Source organism: Euleptes europaea, chromosome 18 (assembly GCF_029931775.1).
Source record: "Euleptes europaea isolate rEulEur1 chromosome 18, rEulEur1.hap1, whole genome shotgun sequence".
NCBI lineage: Eukaryota > Metazoa > Chordata > Lepidosauria > Squamata > Sphaerodactylidae > Euleptes > Euleptes europaea.
The window spans coordinates 10,399,306-10,420,931 of record NC_079329.1 but is presented as its reverse complement, the minus strand read 5'-3'; the positions used below and the strand labels follow the sequence as shown (position 1 = coordinate 10,420,931).

At 48.2% G+C, this 21,626-nt stretch overlaps 1 protein-coding gene across 3 annotated transcripts in view; it reads right to left on the bottom strand.

Moving 5' to 3' along the window:
• Positions 1–7,375: 7,375 nt before the first annotated feature.
• TAOK2 (TAO kinase 2) overlaps positions 7,376–21,626 on the bottom strand; it is a 40,172-nt gene continuing 25,921 nt past the window's right edge. For 2 of the 3 annotated variants that reach the window (XM_056863091.1, XM_056863092.1), the window contains exons 16-17: positions 20,694–20,897; positions 17,131–19,266 (exon numbers count right to left, since the gene is read on the bottom strand). In XM_056863091.1, coding sequence (XP_056719069.1) covers positions 17,131–19,266; positions 20,694–20,897 — 2,340 coding nt within the window. Of the gene's footprint in view, positions 7,917–8,936; positions 9,120–11,336; positions 11,550–17,130; positions 19,267–20,693; positions 20,898–21,626 lie in introns of those variants that run through there. The other variant, XM_056863093.1, reaches the window with a different exon arrangement.

Below are 21,626 nucleotides of genomic sequence, written 5' to 3'. Positions count from 1 at the left end.
TCCTCATGAAGCAGAATAAGCTATGTAAATTAAACAACCCTATGCCACATGCATGATTTCCACAGGTCACGGGATTTTATATTTTTGGCTTTTTGGGAGGGGGTTTCTGTTTTGCTGGAGCACACAATTTGCAGACCTTTTTTCTATTGCTTATGATTAGCTCTTGCAATTGACTATGATATGGAGACGGCGTCCCTCTTTTCCCCATTCCCCAGACAGAAGATGCCCCCCCCCCAAATTTGCTTGAGGACACTGTCACTGAGTGGTAAAATAGCAAGAAACGCATCACGGTCCATTCTACAGCCTGCGTCTCTTTAAAACAGGAGTCCGTTTGTACCTTGAAAACTAATGAAATGTATTCCAGCAATAAAGTTCCTTGAGTCACAGCCCACTTCATCAGATGCGTTGACGTGTACCTGCTTCTCTGTATCCATGCTAGAGTTTTTAATGCCTTTTTTTAAGGCCATGGAAGACACACTCTGTGGCAAAAATTCTAGAGGCTCAATGAAATGAGAAGGAAAGGAACACTCAGCACATGCTCAGAGGCCCTAAGAGGCAATGCCATAGGAAGGGCAATGGCAAGCTCTTCTCACAGCTGTCTGGCAGTCAAGTCACGGAGGATTGCAAATGATGGATCCAGGGCTGTATGGTCAGTTCTTGGGAGTGGCACCTCCAGGTGAGGTTGCCAGGTCCCCCCTCTCCACTGGCAGGAGGTTTTTGGGGCGGAGCCTGAGGAGGGTGGGGTTTGGGGAGGGTCTTCAATGCCATGGAGTCCAATGGCCAAAGCGGCCATTTTCTCCAGGTGAGCTGATCTCTATCGGCTGGAGATCAGTTGTAATAGCAGATCTCCAGCCGCCACCTGGAGGTTCAATTCAACAATAAACCTGTGTTGCTATAGTATTAACTGATAATTAAAGCAACACACCAGCTCAATTATTATTTGTTGTACTGCTATAGTTATGTTTATTAACTCCATAAACATTGATAATTGTAAATTTTCAATTTTTCAAATTCAGTTCAATATTCCAGCGTCTTTTGATTCTCAGACCCACTAATATTATAGAACCGTGGCTCCAGTTTTAAGAAGATACAAAACTACTAGGTTGTCAGCTAACTTCACAGAAGCCCATTTCAAAAGGAAAATCCAGCCCAGATTGAATGTGCTGTGGAAATAACAGAGGTGATCATAAGAGAAGGGAGTAGGAAGGTGGTTTGTTGGAGGCTATGCCTAGCATAAGAAGACTTGACCCCCAACAACCCCAGCATAGATGTTGACAGGGCCCTCTGCCTCCCCTGGATACTAACCGTCACCTCCCCCCTACTGTAGGGGTGGGGATGCAACCAAGATGCTCCTTCACTTGGTAGTCAACTGCCGGAGGATGCGGTTGCCATGGGAATGCTTCCAGGAGCCCAGTTGCTAGGAGATGGGATTTCTTGTAATGTAAGAGGGCTGAGTGTTTGAGAGCTGCAGAAGAGGGCAGATCTGGAGAACCTGATGCTTGTGTGTGGGGACGTGGTACTTTGCAAGGAAGAGGAAAAGATTTTAATGAAAGCTTTCCCGTTTAACTTCTATCCAGCACTCCACTTTTACTTATCAGGTAACTGAAAATAAAAACATATTTAGATATAAATGGGAGGCACTTGGATCAAAGATACTGCTAGGGCCAAGAAACCTTCCTTTGGGTCCTGAGAATCCAAGAGCCCCAGCCTAAAAAACCAAACACATTAATAAAACATATAGTGGGATGAGAATATTGACCAAGCAGCTTCTGGAGAACACACAGGATTCAGAATGTGGCTGCTAGGATACTAACTGGAGTAGGCTACCCAGGGCACGTACACCACTCCGAAAGATCATCCTTTGGCTTCCAATTACGTTTTGTCCTTTAAAGCAGTTTTAGCCCAGAATACTTACAAATCACCTGTTTCTATATGAACTTTCCTTTGTATCAAGAACCTCTTCTGAAGCCCTGCTCCACGTTTGACTTAAGGGTGGATGGCTACTTAGGATCAGGCTTATTCCACAGCGGCACTGAGGTTTCAGGGCTCCCTGCTATCAAAGTTCACCTCATCCTCCTGTAATGTTTCAGTATCAAGCAAAAGTAGGTGCTTTTCGAAGAGCCTCTGTAATGCCTCGGCGACCTTCCTACAAATTATTCCAATTATATTTGTATTCTCCTCTGATTGCCCTCTCCTTTCTCATGGTGGTGGTGTTTTATATGATTTCAACATGTACTTTTGTTTCTTGATCAAAGTTTTGTTGGCCACCTTAAAGATTGGAAGCAAAAGCTTGAAGTACAGATGTTAATACTGACCACCACCCTCTTGACTCCATAGACATAATTACTTAACATGGAACGGGATCATTCTCCACTACACACGCACCCCTGCTTTCAGAGGTTAGCACATACAACAAGGCCCTCTCTGGTTCTGTGTTGTCCAGGATGGTGAAAATGGGTCGCAAAATTACCCTCTGAATGCAACTGCTGACTTTAGCCAACAACATTGAGGCTGGAATCTAAAAGTAAATGTTGATCTGTAAACTAGGCCAAAGAATTTAAGAACAGCCCTGCGGGAACTGAACAGTGGTCCATCTAGTCCAGTCATCCTGCTTCACGCAGAAAACAACAAATGAGAAACAGAAACCATTGGCCTCTGATGTTGCCTCTGGGCATGGACGTTTCTTTTAGAAGCCATGATGGACCTCTCCTCCTTGAATGTCTAATCCCCCTTAAAAGCGATCTAGGCAAATGGCTATCACTACATCCAATGCCAGTGTATTCCATGATTTAATTAGTCTTTGAGGAGCAAATGCCCAGCTTACCATCGTGTTCCAAGGCGACTTCAATGCAAGGCACCATATTAATTTTTTTTTTTGGGGGGGGGGAACAGGACTTTGATTCAAATCTCCAATCTACCGTTACATTCACCAGCTGACATTTAGGCCTGGCTGTTTAACCCACATAGAAGTGTTGTGAAGATCAACAAAATTGGAGGGTGGGAGAACTTCATACACCTTCCTGACCCTTATGGATGAACAGGATAGGAGCCTTATTGGAGGCAGCCCCACAATTATGGAATTACCTCCCCAGAGAGATATACCTGCTCCCCCTTCACTTTTGATCTTTAGCAGGCAGCTGAAGACGGTTTTACTCAGGATGGTGTTTGGTTAGTTTAGCTCCCCCCCCCACACCATTTACTGTAAATTGTGGTTTTAATTCAGAGTTTTAATATATATTTTTATTCTGAGTATACTGTAAATTGTCTTGGGTCTCAGACGTTAGAAAGGTTAATAAATATAAATTAAAATCATAAAATATGGGAATATGGGACTGCACAGAGATGCCAAAGAAGGGCGATTTCAGTATGTATCTAGGCAATTATCTGCCCAATGCACTTGAAGATCCCAATCCAAGATAACTGTGGCTGCTTCCAGTAATCCCCCCACAAGCCCAAACAGACAGAATACAACTTTTTAATAGTCAACATTTTTATTAAAAGATTTCTCACCCCACCCCCAAAATCTCTTCCACTGGTAACCTTCTCGAGAGCAAGCAATTCCATCTCCCCCTTTGTACTCTTCCAAGTATGTTCGAATCTCCCCCACCCGCCCAATTTTTTTTAAAAAAAGTGTTTTATTTTCTAATACATTCCATAGGACACATATGTCTAAGTTCCCCCCAAACATTTTTTCTTCATATATAAAAAAAGACATACACACATACATACACACACTCACATTAGTTTTTAATCACCCACACAGAGGGAGACAGGAAAAGGGAAAGGGGGCAAAGAAAAGAAAAAAGACCAGAAAAGGTAAACTGTACATTGGGGAAAGTTATGGCACCAAAAAACAGAAAAAAAAGATTCTTTTCAAAAACAAAAAGAATTGATTATTATAATACATCAAGCCCCTCCAGCCCGATCCCTCCCCATAACCCCATTTCCCAAACCCAGGCAGGCAGGTATCACTAACGCAACATCTTGAAATAAAAGATCCCATTTCTCTCCCCCCCTACCCACCCCCCTAGCTTGTTTAAAACAGTGGCCTTATTAAATTTAGAAAACCGTCTTGAGAAATTGGGTTTTGAGGAGAGGTCTGTTTTCGTTACAAGTCGAAGCAGCTTCAAGAACATTTTGCGGTCGAGGATGGATTGGTGCCCTTTAGTGGGGTGGGGGGGTGGACCACGAATGGCGCAGGGAGGATAATTCAGTGAGAAAAAGGGACTGGTGCGGTGGTGGGGTCTGAGGACAGTAATATGCCTTAGCTGCACTACCATGTAAAATTACTGTTTCAAGATTTCTGGTTCCCAAAATGGAAAATAAAAAACCCACCAAGGAAGTCTCAGAGGAGTATATATTTCTCTCCCTCAAAAGGAAGTCTCTACAATCTTCCATCACTGAAAAGAAATTTGATGGAATCCCCCACACCAGTTTCCTTGCTTGGTCCCCTTCACTCTGCTTTCATCTGGGATCTTCCCTTTCTCACTAGCAAAAAAAACAGATTCCGGAGTCCACCTGATTAACTTTCCCAGGTCTCTAGGAATAGTTGCGAGGAGATATTTTCGGCTTCACGTTTCTCTCCCTTTTCGTAAGGATGACAGAATTACCCTCCCTTTCCCATCAAAAATTAATTTGTATGAGTTGACACGGCTGCCATTAAAAAAAAAAAAGTCCTTTCCCTCTGCCTGAGAAAGATGCCCTCCTCTCTGATTATTTAGATGTATAATTCTTGGAAAGAAGCAGAAAAAATACAAGGCATTTTCTAAAGGGGAAAGCAATTCCTGAACATGGAAAACTAGTGTTTTGTGGCAGGCTAAACTAGTATTTCTGGGACAGGGACACTAGACTAGAAATCATCTACCTAACATCTCATTTTCCAGTTTTTTTGGGGGAGATGGGGGTAAGTATTCACCCACCCACCTACCACCTGAATGATAGTCCAGGAATATTTTTACCCCTCGTGCATGTGGTATTAAACTCTAGGGCCACTTTCTTCCGCTGCAATGGGAGAGGAAAATAAATCAAGTGAACAAAAGTTCCTTTCTAGATTTGTAAATCTGGACACCCGCTCTGAGCAACTATACATCTGTGTTTTCACAGAACAAATCAAGGTTTTAAAGTCCTGTTTGCGGTGAGGAAGATTTCAAGGCTATTTTCAATTACTGATTTGTCTACCCTCAGGACACTTTATTTCTAGTTTTGATGGGGGAACTGCTCACGTCCACCAAGGTACCCATACACTCACAAAACCTTTGTTTTGCCACCTCTCCATCCCTTCTTAGATACGCCATGCCAAGTTTTGACACAGCGCCCACAAGTTCAATCAGAAAGCAGTTTTGAGCATAAAAAAGGTGCTTTAAGGTTCTCTTTCAGCTTCCGTGGTTGAGAAGCTGGTTTTGAAACACCGCTCACCTCCTGGCTCCAACAGAGATCACATCGGTTCACAAACTGTTTTCTACTGGCTAGTTGGATATTAAGTCCTAACCCAGATAAGTTGTAGCTTCTAGGGGAGCTAAGGAGAGGAGACTTTTAAAAAAATAATCAGAGAAGCCATTAGACTTTTGAGCTCAGAAATATTGACTGGCAACTAGCCAGGGGCAGAGGGGAGGCAACTGGCCACCAGAATCATTGGTTTGTTGTGAAAAGTTGACCCTCATCCCAAACCCTTGGCAATCTGGGGGTTTGTTCATACTGGGTATTACAGCAAGAAACAGCGTGAAGGGAGAGGGAAAAAAGTCAGGGGAACAAGCACACACAGAGAAAGGAGATGAGATGAAGATGGGTGTTCATGGATGCGAATTCTGAACCAAGAGACATTCTTAACTCCCCTGGTCACCCGTACCCTGCATGCGCAGTCAAAACTCTGCCGCAGACTTGGGGAGACTAAACTGGGAGCGATGCGAATTATTAGCACAGAGGGGGGGAAAGAAGACTGGGGCTATGGAAGTGCTAGCAAACCATTTTGGTGGGTGGGAAGAAGAAAGAAAAAGGCTCTAAGACAGAGGAATCTTTGAGGAGGAACCAAGCAGCACAAGAGAGGAAAGATGGCGGACCCATTGCCTGGCCTCCCAGAGATGTGGGTTGCAGCTAGGAAATCAAGCCTAACCCTTAGGAGTTAGGGGCAGCTGTGATTCAAAGCCCTTCAGGGTTTTCAAAGAGGATTTGGATGTCTTTCTGGAGGAGGAGGAGATGTAATACATTGGAATAGAGGGTTGTTAGTAACGTTAGAAGATCCCTGGGCTGGCAGGGGCTTAAGTCCACATGTTAAAAAAAAGAACAACAACAAGAGAGAAGGGCAATTGTTTAAAATCTACATTCTGGTTCATGAGAGGAATGTGAGGACTGGTTCAGGAACCTTTTTTTAAAACCAGATGGGTCTGGAGCGGTGTCAAGACAGTCTCAAGAGATGGAGTTCGCCACACCTCTCAGAAAGGTGGCGATGCAGGTAGAAAGCCGCAGCAGCCTGCAGCGATTTGCACTTCCCTCTCTATCCATGGACTGGTGACGAGGCAAGAAAGGCTCCTGGAGTAGAGAATGTTCTGGAAACCGAGTGAATGCTGTGATCTCCGCCTGTGTACTTGGGCAGGACAGAGGCCCCCACTGTCCACATCCGAGAAGGAATGCTCAAAGTCTTCCTTTGTCAATCTGATAATTCTACGCATGCACAGATTGGCCGCCACCGATGGCAATCCAGGCCTCCCCCCTCCCCACAACCCCCGCAAGATCTGTGCCCATCATTTCTCTCTACCTAAACTGGGTTAAAGTAACCATGTTGCAGGAGAAAAAACGAACAGGCTCTTCTTGACGGTTGCACCTCCTTCCCCAGCCCATAGCAAGCTATAGGTGCACAACTGAGAACTCGGGATTCGTTGCCATGTATTCTTCTCTGCCCAAGAGTGGGATTTGGGATTATTCAGCCACAAACTGAAAAAAATGATAATTTAATCTCCGCATTTTGGGGAGGGGGGCGGCGGCATTGTTCGCCATCTCTCTCCATCTACAGATTGTTGCAACGCTGGGGGGAAGCCACTGCCAACGATCAGGGATGCAAAAACCGATCGCCGAAGGCACACCCACAGCTTCGTTGTCTCCTTCCATGTGGTGGCGAGGGAGGGGGACACAAAACCGTGACCCGGGGGGCGGGGGGAGGCACCAGCCAGTGGGCAAGTATTCAGCCTTCCACAGTCTCACAGTCCAATCTTCTGTGGCCCTGCGCTTGCAAAGTTGGGGCAAGACAAAGACCACAGACGACGACTGAGGGGCTGGAACTGTGGTTCAGTCTCACAGTTGTCTCCCCGTCCACAGCTCGAGGGCCCCCCTGCTTTCCTCCCCCTTTTCCAACCGCCAATTTCCGCCCCCCCATCGCCCCTCCAGCAAAGTTTCCCTGTTCTCTCCCAATCGCTTCACGAGTAAGAAAAGTGTGACCCGTTGAGGATGTGAGAGGTGACGCTGGCCGAGCGGCTGATGCCCTGGTCCGACTGGCCGCCAGAAGCCGTGCGCCGCAACGGCTGAGGGCTGTTCCTCAGCATGACCACATTGGTGCGGCCCCCTGGGGCTGATGACGATGAGGAAGATGAGGAGGAGGGAGAGGAAGAAGGAGGGTGGAGCCAAGCGGAAGGGGGCGGGGCGAGCATAGGGGGCTGCCTCCACGCGTGGGGGGCGCCGGCGGTATTCTGGATGCCGTGGCTCCAGTGGGAGCCGCTGCGGGGGACGGGGCGGGAAGGCCAGGGCTGAGGGGGAGCAGTATAGCCTTGGTTGAAGGCTTCGGCGGGGATGCCCGTGAGCGCCATATTGCTGAATCCCAAGCGCATGCTCTCCGAGTCGAAAGCCTCGATCTCCCGGGCCTGGCGCTCCAAGAGGCTCCGGATTCGATCGGAGCGCTCGTTCTGCAGGGCTAGCATCTCTTCCTCGATCTGGAGAGGGACAGAAGGGCAACAAAGCAAGAGGTTAAAAAAATACATCTTAGGAGGGGCCCAGCAAGAACGTGCAAATTGCCCAAGAAGGAAGAGTCTAAATGAGAGCCAGCATGGTGTAGTTTTTAAGAGCAGTGGTTTGGAGCGGTGGACTCTGATCTGGTGAACTGGATTTGTTTCCACATTCCTCCACATGAAGCCAGCTGGGTGACCTTGGGCTAGTTACATTCTCCCAGCCTCACCTTCCTCATAGGGTGTCTGTTGTGGGGAGGGGAAGGGGAGGTGATTATAAGCTAATTTGAGTTTCCCTCAAGTGGAAGAGAAAGTCGGCATATAAAAACCAACCCTTCTTCTAAATCCAGGGCCAAAAGTGTGTGTATCAAAAACTCACAAAAAGAGCAACTACAGATAAACGCTGGCTGTAGAAGCTCCATCTAACATTTAGACTGGGGAAAGGAAAAGTGACCAAAGGGTGGGTTTGACTGGGCAGTAGAGGTAGTATAACTACTTAGTTACTTAAGGTCAAATCTAGGCAGCTTTTTCAACTCTTCATTACTAAAGCCTCTTTCCCACATGACTTTTGTCCATGCAGGTCCCACGAACAAGAATAGCTGGTTTTTATATGCTGACTCTCTCTACCGGTTAAGGCAGAATCAAACTGGCTTACAATCACCTTCCCCTTCCCCTCCCCATAACAGACACCCTGGGAGGTAGGTGGGGTTGAGAGAGTGACTAGCCAAAGGTCACCCAGCTGGCTTCGTGTGTAGGAGTGGGGGAAACAAATCCAGTTCACCAGATCAGAGTCCACCGCTCCAAACCACAGCTCTTAACCACTACACCACGCTGTCATACAGCCTCAGAAAGATGTCTCTTCTAAGTTTTAGTACAAACTAAGCTGGGAGGTTAGATTCTGAGGAAGTGGGAAATAAAAACCTCTGGAATGGAGAGGAGGCTGCAGGTCAGAGCAACAGGCGAAGGAATGGAGGCTCTGGGGGGATTTCTGGGGGAAAAGATACGCACTCTTTGCTCTAGCAGCGCCCGGCGGATGGATACGCGCTGCTCAAGCTCCTTGATTTCTCGTTCGTGCTGCGCCTCGGTGTGGATTTTGATCTTGCTCTGATAGGCGTTCAGCAGCTCCAGCTCCTGTTGCAGCTGCATCCTCAGGACTTGGTACTCTGCCTCCTGCGTCTCGTCCAGCCGCAGCTAGGAGTGGAAAAACAAGGGACGTAAGAACCAGGGACAGAGCCGACTCCGGTGGTTCGACTAGCACCGGGAGAGCTCTTCTTGCAAGGTTTGAACACATGGAACACATGAAGCTGCCTTATACTGAACCAGACCCTTGGTCCATCAAAGTCGATATTGTCTACACAGACCGGCAGTGGCTCTCCAGGGTCTCAGGCAGGGGTCTTTCACATCACCTACCTGCCTAGTCCCTTGAACTGGAGATGCCGGGGATTGAACCTGGGACCTACTGCATGCCAAGCAGATGCTCTACAAACTGAGCCACAGCCCCTCCCCACGGCTCTCCAAGGTCTCAGGCAGGGGTCTTTCACATCACCTACTTGCTGTCGTCCTGCTCTTCACTGTAAAACGAGCCATGCTTTGGAATGCTAATGCTAGGGGTGATACCAAGTTTTAAAACTATATTTTAAAGGAATATGGCTTCTGTCTGCTAGGGCTCCATGGTGTTTTAACAGTGGAATGATGGCCAAAAATCGAACAAGAGCAGCTTCCTCCCATCCCAAGGTTGGGGAGAAATGCATCTTTGCCTTTTTGGCAGCCATGCAGATCTGAAACCCACTTGGGAAGGGAAAAGAGGGCCCTTTTAAACAACAACAAAACACACCAAAGCTTGGATGCAGCAGAGGATTCCCACAAGCAGAAGGGGAGACTAATTTATCTAATTCTCTCATCTTGCTTCAGACCTCTAGCTTCCCCCTTCCGTGTTCCTGAGAATTCAGGAGGGGCCATGGCTCTGTGGTAGAGCATCTGCTTGGCATGCAGAAGGTCCCAGGTTTGATCCCCAGCATCTCCAGTTAAAGGGAGTAGGCAAGTAGGTAATGTGAAAGGCCTCTGCCTGAGACCTTGGAGAGCCACTGCCGGTCTGAGTAGGCAATACTGGCCTTGATGGACCAAGGGTCTGATTCAGTATAAGGCAGCTTCATGTGTTCAACTCTTAACCCCACCCCACTCCAAAGCAGCGTTTCAAGGTTTGTGGGGAGGGGCATTTCAAGGTTTGTGGGGAAGTCACTCACTAAGCTTCAAGGCTGAGTAGGGATTTTAAACTGGGGCTTCCCCAATCCTAGTCCAGCACTCTGCTTTACTGCCTTAAAATATAGAGCAGACAGGAATGTTTGGAACCAGCACCACAGGAGACCAGAGACCAAACCCCGTCTCAGCCACGGACACCACTCCCAAGTGAACGGGTCTCCACCAGCTTCAGCAAATTGAGAACGACATGGACCATTCTTGTGGGGATGCTGAGAGAGTAAAAAGGAGATGCAAGATGGCAAAAAGGAGGTGCAAGAAGGCCTAGGGCACATAAAAAAAGAGCCCCCTGGCGCAGAGTGGTAAGCTGCAGTACTGCAGTCGAAAGCTCTGCTCACAACCTGTGTTCGATCCCAACGGAAGTCGGTTTCAGGTAGCCGGCTCAAGGTTGACTCAGCCTTCCATCCTTCCGAGGTTTGTAAAATGAGTACCCAGTTTGCTGGGGGTAAAGGGAAGATGACTGGGGAAGGCACTGGCAAACCACCCCGTAAAACAAAGTCTGCCTAGTAAATGTCGGGATGTGACATCACCCCATGGGTCAGGAATGACCCGGTGCTTGCACAAGGGACCTTTACCTTAGGGCACATCAGCAATCAAGCTCTGTTCCTTGAAAGTGCTGAGAAGTGGGGAGGGGCTGTGGCTCAGTGGTAGAGCATCTGCTTGGCATGCAGAAGGTCCCCGGTTCAATCCCTGGCATCTCCAGTTAAAGGGACCAGGCAAGTAAGTGATGTGAAAGACCCCTGCCTGAGACCCTGGAGAGCCGCTGCCGGTCTGTGTAGACAATCCTGACTTTGATGGACCAAGGGTCTGGTTCAGTATAAGGCAGCTTCATGTGTTCATGTTTTCAGGTGTAGCTTAGGGATCAGGGCTGGGGAGCTCTAAACAGAACATTCTTGAACCCTTGAATCAAACAAAAATCCCCAGGATTCCACGGGAGGAAAGAGTGATAAAGCACTGTGGAACTGGACAACTATTAGTACTAAACAGAGCTGCACAAATTCCGCACTGAGGACACCCGAACTCCGAGCTGTGCCCTCCGGTCAATTAAAACGAGTTTGCTGGGCACCGCTCATCCAGCGCGATAACTCTTCTTGGGTTGCGAAGTGCTGCTTCTCCCCGACTCCCCGCCCCGCCCACAGGTGGGGTACCTACGGCCTGCGTGGAGAGCATTTCATTGATGCTGTGGTCATACTGCTCGGCTAGGATGGCCAGCTTGCGGGTCTGCTCGTCCTTCAGGCGCTTGAGGATGCCCTTGTGCTCGCTCTTCGGGGTGGTCTCCAGGAGGTGGTTGCGGAGGGCCTTGTACTGCCGCGTCTGGATCTTACAGGTGTCCTGGAACTGCTTTTTAATCTGCAGTTCCTTGGACTGGAGCGGGGAGGAGGAAAGGTGAGAGGAAGACAAAAAAACAGGACGAGCCCAAGAGACCAGAGGAGGAGGAGGAGAATGGTGAAGGACGTGAGAACAAGAAAAGGAAGAGGGTGTAGCCGGGGGAGAGAAAGAAAGAGACAGGAGCACGTGTTAGACAAACGACTCCCACCAGGAAGGGGTTTTGGTGGGGGCCCACTAACTGATGTAACCGTTTCCACAGTACCCACTTCCTACTTACCCAATGACAAGGTTTGTACACGGAAAGCATTTTTATGATACTAAAACCGTGGCGGCTAAAGCTCGGGTCGGCAATAAATTTAGTAGGGGCCAGGTTGGGAATCTGGAAAGGGCTGCAGGGCCAGCAACGTTAACGCCCCCACGGAATCACTCCAACTCAAGTTGGGACACCGGGGAAGGGCCGTTTGAAACCCCAACCCCCGTGGCAGGAGCGACAGTGCCTCTGCTGCAGTACAGCAACATGCTTGAGGTAACCTGGGAGCCAAAGACCAGCAGATGAAAACGTTTAAGGGGAGGACTAATTATTGGCTCCTGTTCACGCCGGGTGTAAAGGAGGGAATAGAAAGGACTGGGAGACGTGTAATTGAAGCCGTTGCCATCCCCCAGGGTGGTCTATGTGAGGAACATAACTGAGCCCCAGGCGGCCAGCAACTTAGTCCTATACTAAGCCAAAGAGCACTTCATATCAGACTAAAACCGTGCTTTTGTGAAATGCCCATGACCTATTTCCATTGCCTCCTTCACAGTTTGTTCCACTAATATTTCACTCTCCGCCCTAATTTACCCCATCTGCCAGTTGTCCTGTAGGAGAAACCTGCTTTTGAGAACATCTTTTCTACCTGTATTTCAAAACCAGCTCCTACTGAGAGATCCTCCATTTAAGAGACTTTTCCACTGGCCTCACCTGATCTAAAAAGAATCCTGGTTTTCCAAGAAACACACTGGGGACTTGAGTCGAGGAGACGTACATGGATGTGCCAAACATATTTAAAACTTAAAATATTTGTCATGCGTTAGAAGACATTCCACCAAAGTGAACTTCTCTCTATTGTCGCCTTGTTAGGCTACAGTTTGGTCTAAAAAGAAGTACCAAACACAGAGAATTATACCCGAGGATCCTTTTACCATGAAAGAAACAAGCAAGGGTACACAATTCACATGTGCACCAGGGGATGGGTGGGCAGTTTTATCTAACATATTTTTATAGCTTGCCCTCCCTGTATGCAGGGAAGCAAACTTGGTTCACTCCTTTTCCATTGTATCTTAACACCCCTCCAAGGTAGGCTAGGCATCCGATTGGGCCAGGTGAGTTTCTAACCACTACATCACGCTAACTCTTGGTTTCGTGCAGGACAGAAGGTGATAGCTGGACAAAACCTCAGCTCCCCAGCTGGGTTGTCTGAAGATTTAAAATTCTGAAGATCAGGAAGCAATAGAATTGTGTCAAGTGTCTTTACAAAACAAGGAGGAAGAGACCCAAGTTGAGAACGCCTTATACAGCAGGCAGGCTTAAAATCATTTTGAGGAGAACCCCTGCAACCTCAGATTCTCTCAGTTGGCCCCAGGTAAACCTTAAAGTTTTGGGGAGTGACTATCACAAAACCTTTACTTGCCCTTCCCCCACATTGGCATAAAACTGGGGTGGGGGTGCCAATACAACCTTTATAGTAAAGCAGCATTTGCCATTTTTCTGTAGTTCCAGGAGATGAATGGCTGGTCCGAGACAATTTGGTGCCAGCAGCAGAAAAATCCAAATCCTTCTTCCTCCCTGCCCCCCATTAACAGAGGGGAAGGACCCTGGCATAAAGTCTTACAGAAACAAGGAAGACACTCTGTTTCACTTCAATGTGTTGCACAAGACACCCAGCTATGTTTAATGCCACCCAAAATCCTACTCCCCATCGCAGACCTCTTAACTAAGCTGAGCTTCCCCTTCCAATGTTCTTATTAAAATTCCCACTTTTTAAACACTCTTTAGAACAGGCCTTAACCAATAAGAGGTTGGTGCCACTTGGATTCCAAAGTTTATTTGTCTCCTGTTGGATTTAGCGGTCAGGTTGTGTGTGTGTGTGTGCTACAACTAACCCTCAGTGTTGACAAACACAGTAAGAAAGGGGGGGCACAAGTAAAACTATGCACAGATTCCCTTAAATCCTGCTCGTATCCTTTAAATGCTTTTCTGAACATCCTAGCCTTTGTGAGTGCAGAACGTTGTAACGGAGGACTTCTTAAAGCTCTTCAGAAAGTGAAGTGAAACTGAAGGCAGGTAGCTAGATTCGAGTGCGGCAGCACCTTAGAGACCAACAAGATTTTCAGGGTATAAGCTTTTGAGAGTCAAGAGCGCCCTCCGTCAGATACCAAAGGGAGCTTTGACTTTCAAAAGTTGATACCCTGAAGGTGCTGCTGTACTCGAATCTAGCTGTTCTGGGGCAGACCAACACGGCTTGCCCTCTGAAATGCTCTTCATTGAAAGCAGATAGAGGATAAAATAGGTAACATCTCCTATTTAGGTGGTGACAGGCAGATTCTGAATAGTTTAAACAGGTGGGGTGGGGTGGGGGGAACATATGGGGAGGTAGCTTTGGGATCAGGGTGTGAAAAACAGTCTTACAGCCCGGCTCCTAAGCTTAAAGTGCCCCCTTTTATTAAAAATGCCAGAAAAAGAATCAAATCAAACTCAAAACTCAGAATACAGTGGTGGTGAATTGTGGTGCAGAATGTTTTTCCTTTTATTATTTTTTTCTCTTCAAAATTTCAACATGCATCCACAAACAGGGAAGGGAGAAATAAATAAACCACAGATAAAACACCTGCCCCCTCAAAATGGGAGAAATAAATTAAAAATATTTAATAGATTTTTTTTAAAGATATGCGAGGGTAAGCAAAACCACAACTAAAAAAAAAGGTGAGGGGGGGGGAAGGGAGAAATACAAATACACTATTAAATGGACAAAACATAATCAATACTGAGAACAAATTTGGCCAAAAAGTCAGAGGAATGCTAAAAAAAGTCCACAGATAAACAAAACTGGAATAAATAAAAGACCACAGGTGAACCAAAAAAGGGAGAAATACAATGATGTGCCCAAACGCACAAATGGGTCTAAAATCCAGAAACACAGGATGAATAAGGTGGAATTAAAACTAATGGGATAGGCTCAGAATGGTTAAAAAAAAGATGTGATAACACTGTTGTACTAATAAAAGCTATGAAAATGAACAGAAATACAAATAGAAAACAAAACAAAAAATCAGTAACCAGAAATGTAGAAAATAGTTCCCAAGTGATTGGACTATACAGATCAGGGTCTTCCATAGCATTTAAATGACAAAGAATTAGTTAAAAGGGAACAAACCAAACCAAACCAAACCCCAACCCTAGCTATGCTTTCAATCTCAGGGCACTTACTTGAAATAAACAGGATTTTATTCTCTTAGGTAAGTGGGTTGAGAAATGTTCTTCAAGGTCAATCATCCCAATTTGGGTAAAAAAGAAATAAATTAGCAACTCTTTTTTTGCCAATTTGTTAGTGCATTGGTTATAAATAAGATAGGAAATTAAAAGCTAATATTCTAAATAATAATAATAAAAGAAAGCCCAGTAACAAACAGTAATTATGTGTGCTGTTCTCTAGTGTTTTGTTGCTTGCCTGATTGGAAAGAAAATATGTTTGGTAACGCTTTTATTGGTAGGACTACAACTGGCATCGGAATGCATGGGTCCTTGGGGTTACACAGAACGCTTCAACACAACTGTTGCTTGCATTACAGGGGAAGGAGTTTGATCGTGGGCTGCTAAGCCTCTAGCTGTCGCAGCTGCATTTCAGGCTAAGGTGGGAGGCCCAGAAGCTCTAGGCCCCAGCTAAAAAAAATAATTCAGGGACTCCCTGTGCTTTACCAAGCTGTAAAGAATGGGGGAAATCTAAATTTTCAGTTGTCTAAACCCCTCACTTACTGCAGTTTCTGTACTTTGCAATTCTGGCAGATAAAAGGTTTCCAGGCATGCAAAGTATTGGAATTCCAGGCACAGAGGTGGCAACATTTTGGATTTGTAAAAAATGGCTGAACGAATTTATTTTTAAATATGAACTAAAGAGCTTGCACGTGACCATGATTCAATAGAAATTAATCCACTGTAAGGTGTCTTACATATTTTCTGACATGAACTTTCCTAAACCAGGGGGCAACTGCCTCAAAAATTGTGCCTTCCCCTCCCCCACCAATTCCCAGCATGGGGTATTTCCAAGTTTTTCGTCTTCGACCACATCAAAGAAAATACTGGTTTGCCCCACTATGCTTTAAAGTGAGCAACTGCATATTTAATGAATTTCTCCCATTTTCAGTTAAATTATAAAAATATACATCTCAACGTTAGCATCCTTTTCTCCTCCCCACAAAAAATGTTTGTATATAAAATTTACCAGGGGAAAAAAAGGTCACAAACATACACAAACATGAAGTCAGCTTGAAATATATACATTCAAGGCAAAACAAAAAAATGAAGTAAAAGGGAAATTACAAATAGGGTGGAAAATGATAAATATATATATTTATAAAATGGTGAAATATATATATATATATATGGGAACGGCGAAAGAATCACCTAGAACCGATTAACCCCTCAGGAGCTGGAAAGAGCCTGTTCTTAAAACACAAACACCCCTTAGTCTTATACATTTCCAAATTGACTGAAACAAGGCTCAGTATTATGCGGGATGGGAGCGCGGGGAGAGGTAGATTTAAGTGGGATTCAGATGCTGATCTTTCAGACAGATGGTAATGAATGGGCACCCTGATATCATTTGATGACGGTGCATTAAGCCCTAACACCCTCTTCAACTTTTGGGGAGGCCTGCTAAGTTGGCCGGAACTGAAGATGGATCCCCCTCCCCCCATTCAACATAGGATTACGGTGGAGCCGGCAGCACCCGAAGTTTTTAAAGGGGACTCTTGCAAGAGTAGAAGGTTGTGCAACCTGTGATATCCCCCATCCCCTGATCCATCCACTCGAGGGGTGGATGGATCAACTTCAACGCTACAGATAATGGTAAAGAATGTGCATCTCCAATCCTGGTTTCAAGGGCCCCGGCCCCTTTCAGCTCCCTCGGACGTCCCCTCCCCACATCAGAACTATTCATTTAAGTGGGTGGAGGCATAGCCAACCCCACCCACACCGGCAGCTCTAAAGGGCATCAGGTGATTCTTTCCTCGCCAGGATAATGAACACGCAACAACGCCTCACCCCCACCCCCAATCTTTAAGCAAACAAGGAGCCTGCAAGTTTCCCCTTCCCACCTCCAACAAAAAACGTTTCCCCCCCCCCAAGTACTTCCTTGCCCCAGGTGGAGCCCCAGGGATTCTTGGCATTAAGACATCCATTTACCTTCCCTCTGCGGTTCAACTCTGCGGCAACCTCCTGCCAACACTGCACACTACGTGAAAAGTAGTAACTTTCGAAGTCAACACTGATTGGTGTTTTCACCAGAGGGTGTTTTCACGGTTTCGGAATAACGTTTGGCAAGCCTCAGCACGGATACCCACTTCTGAGCGCACGACTCGCTTATCTCCAGGGCTTCCGGACATGCGTGGCCTGCCCACGACTCCTTCTACTGATCTGCCTGGCCGACCCCATGGAACGCCCTCTTGACCGGGCCACCCCCACCACCAGGCGGGGGATGCGGCTGGGCTTCTCCTCGCGCAAGACGCGCAGCCCCTGGAGGCAGCGCAGGGCCACCGGTGGCAACTGAGCGCAGATCACCTCTGCCAGAAGCCTGTTGAGGCTACGAACGGGTTTGGCAAAGAGGGCGACGGCCTTGCGGTGCCAAGGGAGAGGAGGCAGGCGCTGGCGGGACAGCACGGGGATGCGGCTACGGAAGCCGCCTTTGTTGGTTTTGGGGAAGAGGCGGAAAAGGCCCCGCTCGCTGACCAGCCCCAAGTGCTGAAGGATGCGGAAAGCTGGACGTGGGAGACGCAGGAGGACGAGAAGCCAAAACCTCCGGGCACGGCGGGGGAAGCCTCTCAGGCTGCGCCTTGCTATTGCCCCCGATAGGTAGAGGGGCAGGAAAAGCCAGGGAGAGGCTAAAAGATAGGAAGCCAGGAGGATGACGGGGACATAGAGGCGCCCCCTGTTGGCACTCAGGCCCACCACGCCTACCGCCCCTGCCATTTTGGCCAGAAGCAGAAAGGAGGCACCTGAGAGGAGGAAGACAGAGTGCAGTAGCGTGTAGGTGACCCCCAGGCCCACCACCGCCCCTTCGAGGGCCAGGAGAATATCCTGAAACCCTCCGCCCTGGGCCCACAGAGCAGCAAGAAGCAGAAGGAGAGTCGGGGCGCAAGGATAGGCAGAGACCAACAATGCCAAGGCCACGCAGAGGGCATGAGGCAAGACAGCTGCCACCGGAGGGGGGACAGGGCGGGCTTTGCTGGTGCCCTGCTGAGGGTAGGGGTCTTCAGGGGCCGGGCAGCCGTCGCCAGGGCCTCGCAGTGCGCCCTCGCCCAGGATGGGAGGTAAGGAATGAGGGTATAAGAGATCCTCGCCCTTGAATGGATCTAGCTTATCGGCCTCTTGCCCATCGGGTTCTGAGGCGCCTGGGCGTCCCTGGGTTGCTGACAGAAACTCAGAACCCTCTCCACATTGGTCCAGCGTTCCACGAAATTTCAGGTTTAGTTCTAGATCCACAGCTCCCTCTTCATACGGCTCTAGCTGCTTCAGACCTGCTCCACTGAAACCTAGACTCTGTCCTTCTTTATCACTGAGACCTAGAACTTCGCTGTTCTTCCCGTTAAGCCCAAGATGCCTCTGCCTCAGTTCCACAACTGTAGCCTCCTGACTAGCTGGAATGGCATCTGCCGGGCATTGCCAACCTGGCTCTACATCTCCAGAACACCTTGATCCCGACACCAAAATCGCCATGCCCTGCTCATCTAGATCCCTCTTCTGTAACCAGTTCGGTTCAATACACTCTGCTTCCAGCTCTAAGTCATCCTCATCAAGTCCGTACTCTGGAGCCACATGCCCGGGAGCGTATTGCTTCGGCTCCGGGATCCCAGTTCCAAAGGTACACTTCCTTAAGACATCCGGACGAGCTATCCTTGAGCCTACAGCCTCATCGTCATCACCCTGAGCTGGCTCCAGAACCTCTCTAACGTGTCTGCATTGACCCAGAGCCTTGTAACTTGGGCTGCCTGTCTCCAGAAGAGCGGCTTCGTGTCCTATTGGGTCAAGTGGCCCCATGCGCACACATTCGGATTCTGCATCTGCCAGGGGTTTTTGATCCCCGGTCTCACAACCGTCTGGATGTGGCCAGCCCAGCTGTTCATGTACAGACTCTAAACCTCCAGCCTCACATCTGTCCATTTCTATGACCCCCGGGTGCCCCTCTCCTGGCTCCAGAACCCCCACATCCTGCCCTTCAGGGCACCACAGGCAGCAAGTCGGTGTGTAGGTAGCACCTACTTTGAGGCTCTTGGGCTGCTGCCGGACCTCCATGGCGTGTTTCTGGCGGAGCTCCTGCTCACGGCGCTTGTTGTACTCCAGCTGATTCGAGAGCTCCGTCTGGTGCTGCAGGCGGGTGAGTTCTGTGCGGGTGCGCTGGACGGTGTGCAGATGGCGGAATTCCAGCTCTTGGGTGGACTCGTGTTGGCGCAACAGCATGGCACACTCCAGATCCTTCTGCGTCTGCTTTTTGTTCAGCTCCTGAAGAAGCAAAGCAGGAAGCGTGTCGGAATCAGGCCATGAAGACCTCCCTCTCCAGCTTCAAGAACCTAGTTATCCTCTTTGTTTGGCCTAAATCAGGGGTGTCAAACTCATTTGTTACGAGAGGCGGATATGACATAAATGTCACTTGGTGGGGGCTGAGCCATGGGGGCTGAGCCATGCCTTGCCAGCCCAGACTGAGAGTGGAGGGGGTGACTGCCTCGGCTGGTTGGACAGGGGTTCTCAAGGGGCCGGATCTGGCCTGCGGGCCTTATGTTTGACAACCCTGGCCTAAATGCTTCCAATTGATTATTTTTTCTTACTGGTCTGAGAATAACCACGCTACTTGATACACTTCAGTGTCAGGAGCTGTTAGATCTGCAATTCTGTGCAAACAGAGAATCTGGCACAGAACACAAGATTTGGTATACTGAGAAACTGCTTTCTCCAAACCAGCTCTCCATGGAGACAGTGAATACATTTTTCTAAATAAAAAAAAAATACACAGAGCAAAATAATTTCTATCGCTAAAGGATGTAAAGGAGAGCTTGAAAGCATCTGCACAATGCCCTTCAACACGGATGACCCTTCTGTTACTCCAGTTCTACTGACCACCCCCCTCTGAATTCCCTCATTCCTCCACTCCACTACAGTCACCCAAACTGTGGCTGCCAGTTCCAGTTCTTCTGGGGCTACTGAGTCCCCAACACCGAACCGCCAAAAAGGGAAACCAAAGAAGGTGAGATGCAATCCTAGCCCGGTCAGTACCTCCAACCCCCTCTCCTGTGGCTCTGACCCTCCAGCCACATCATAAGAACATAAGAAAAGCCCTGCTGGATCAGACTAAGGCCCATCAAGTCCAGCAGTCTGTCCACACAGTGGCAAACCAGGTGCCTCCAGGAAGCCCATAAGCAAGACGACTGCAGCAGCATTATCCTGCCTGTGTTCCAAAGCACTTTATATAATAGACATGCTCCTCTGATCCTGGAGAGAATAGCTATGCATCATGACTAGCATTCATTTTGGCTAGTAGCCATGGATAGCCCCATCCTCCATAAGAAAAGCCCTGCTAGATCAGACCAAGGCCCATCAAGTCCAGCAGTCTGATCACACAGCGGCCAACCAGGTGCCTCTAAGAAGCCCACAAACAAGATGACTGCAGCAGCACCATCCTGCCTGTGTTCCACAGCACCTAAGATAATAGGCATGCTCCTCTGATCCTGGAGATAATAGGTATGCATCATGACTAGTATCCATTTTGACTAGTAGCCATGGATACCCCTCTCCTCCATGAACATGTCCACTCCCCTCTTAAAGCCTTTCAAGTTGGCAGCCATCACCACATCCTGGGGCACATCCCATCATCTCTTTGCACCTCTGGTCCCTTCCCCTGCCCTACACCAAGTGCTTGGCGATCAAGTCCCCACCTCTCGCAGCAGGTCTTGGTCCAGGTTGTGGCGCGCCAGCAGCATCTTGCGCTTGTACTGGCGGCACTGCAGTTCAAAGTACTGCCTCTGGCGGCGCAGAAGGTTGGCTTCCTCCTCGGCCTGGTAATGCTGCATGTTCTCTTTCTGCCTCAGCAGCCACTCCTGCTTCTCCCGCTTGGGTGTGCTCTGGTTCTCCTGCAGCTCCTGAGACACCAACGAGAACTAAAGGTCAGACGCATGAAGCTGGAGATTGTCAAGCACGGCGGCTGATCCCTCTACACTTGCGCCTGTGGACTAAGAACAACTTCTACCGAAGCTGGATGAAGAGCCAGCGTGGTGCAGTGAAGAAGAGTTGGTTTTTATATGCCGACTTTCTCTACCACTTAAGGCAGAATCAAACCAGCTTACAATCACCTTCCCTTCCCCACAATGGACACCCTGTAAGGTAGGTGAGGCTGAGACAGCTGTGACTAGCCCAAGGTCACCCAGCTGGCTTCATGTGGAGGAGTGGGGAAACCAACCCGGTTCACTGGATTAGCATCAGCAGCTCATGTGGAGGACTGGGGGAATCAAACCCGGTTCTCCAGATCAGAGTCCACCACTCCAAACGACTGCTCTTAACCACTACACCACACTTAGTGGTTAAGAGGGGTGGTTCCGAGCGGTGGGCTCTAATGTGGGGAACTGGGTTTGATTCCCCATTCCTCCACATGAGCAGCGGAGGCTAATCTGGTAAATTGGATTTGTTTTCCCACTCCTCCACATGAAGCCAGCTGGGTGACCTTGGGCTAGTCACAGCTCTCTTAGAGCTCTCTCAGCCCCACCTATCTCACAGGGTGTCTGTTGTGGGGAGGGGAAGGTGATTGTAAGCCAGTTTGATTCTTCCTTAAGTGGTAGAGAAAGTCGGCATATAAAAACCAACTCCTCTTCTTC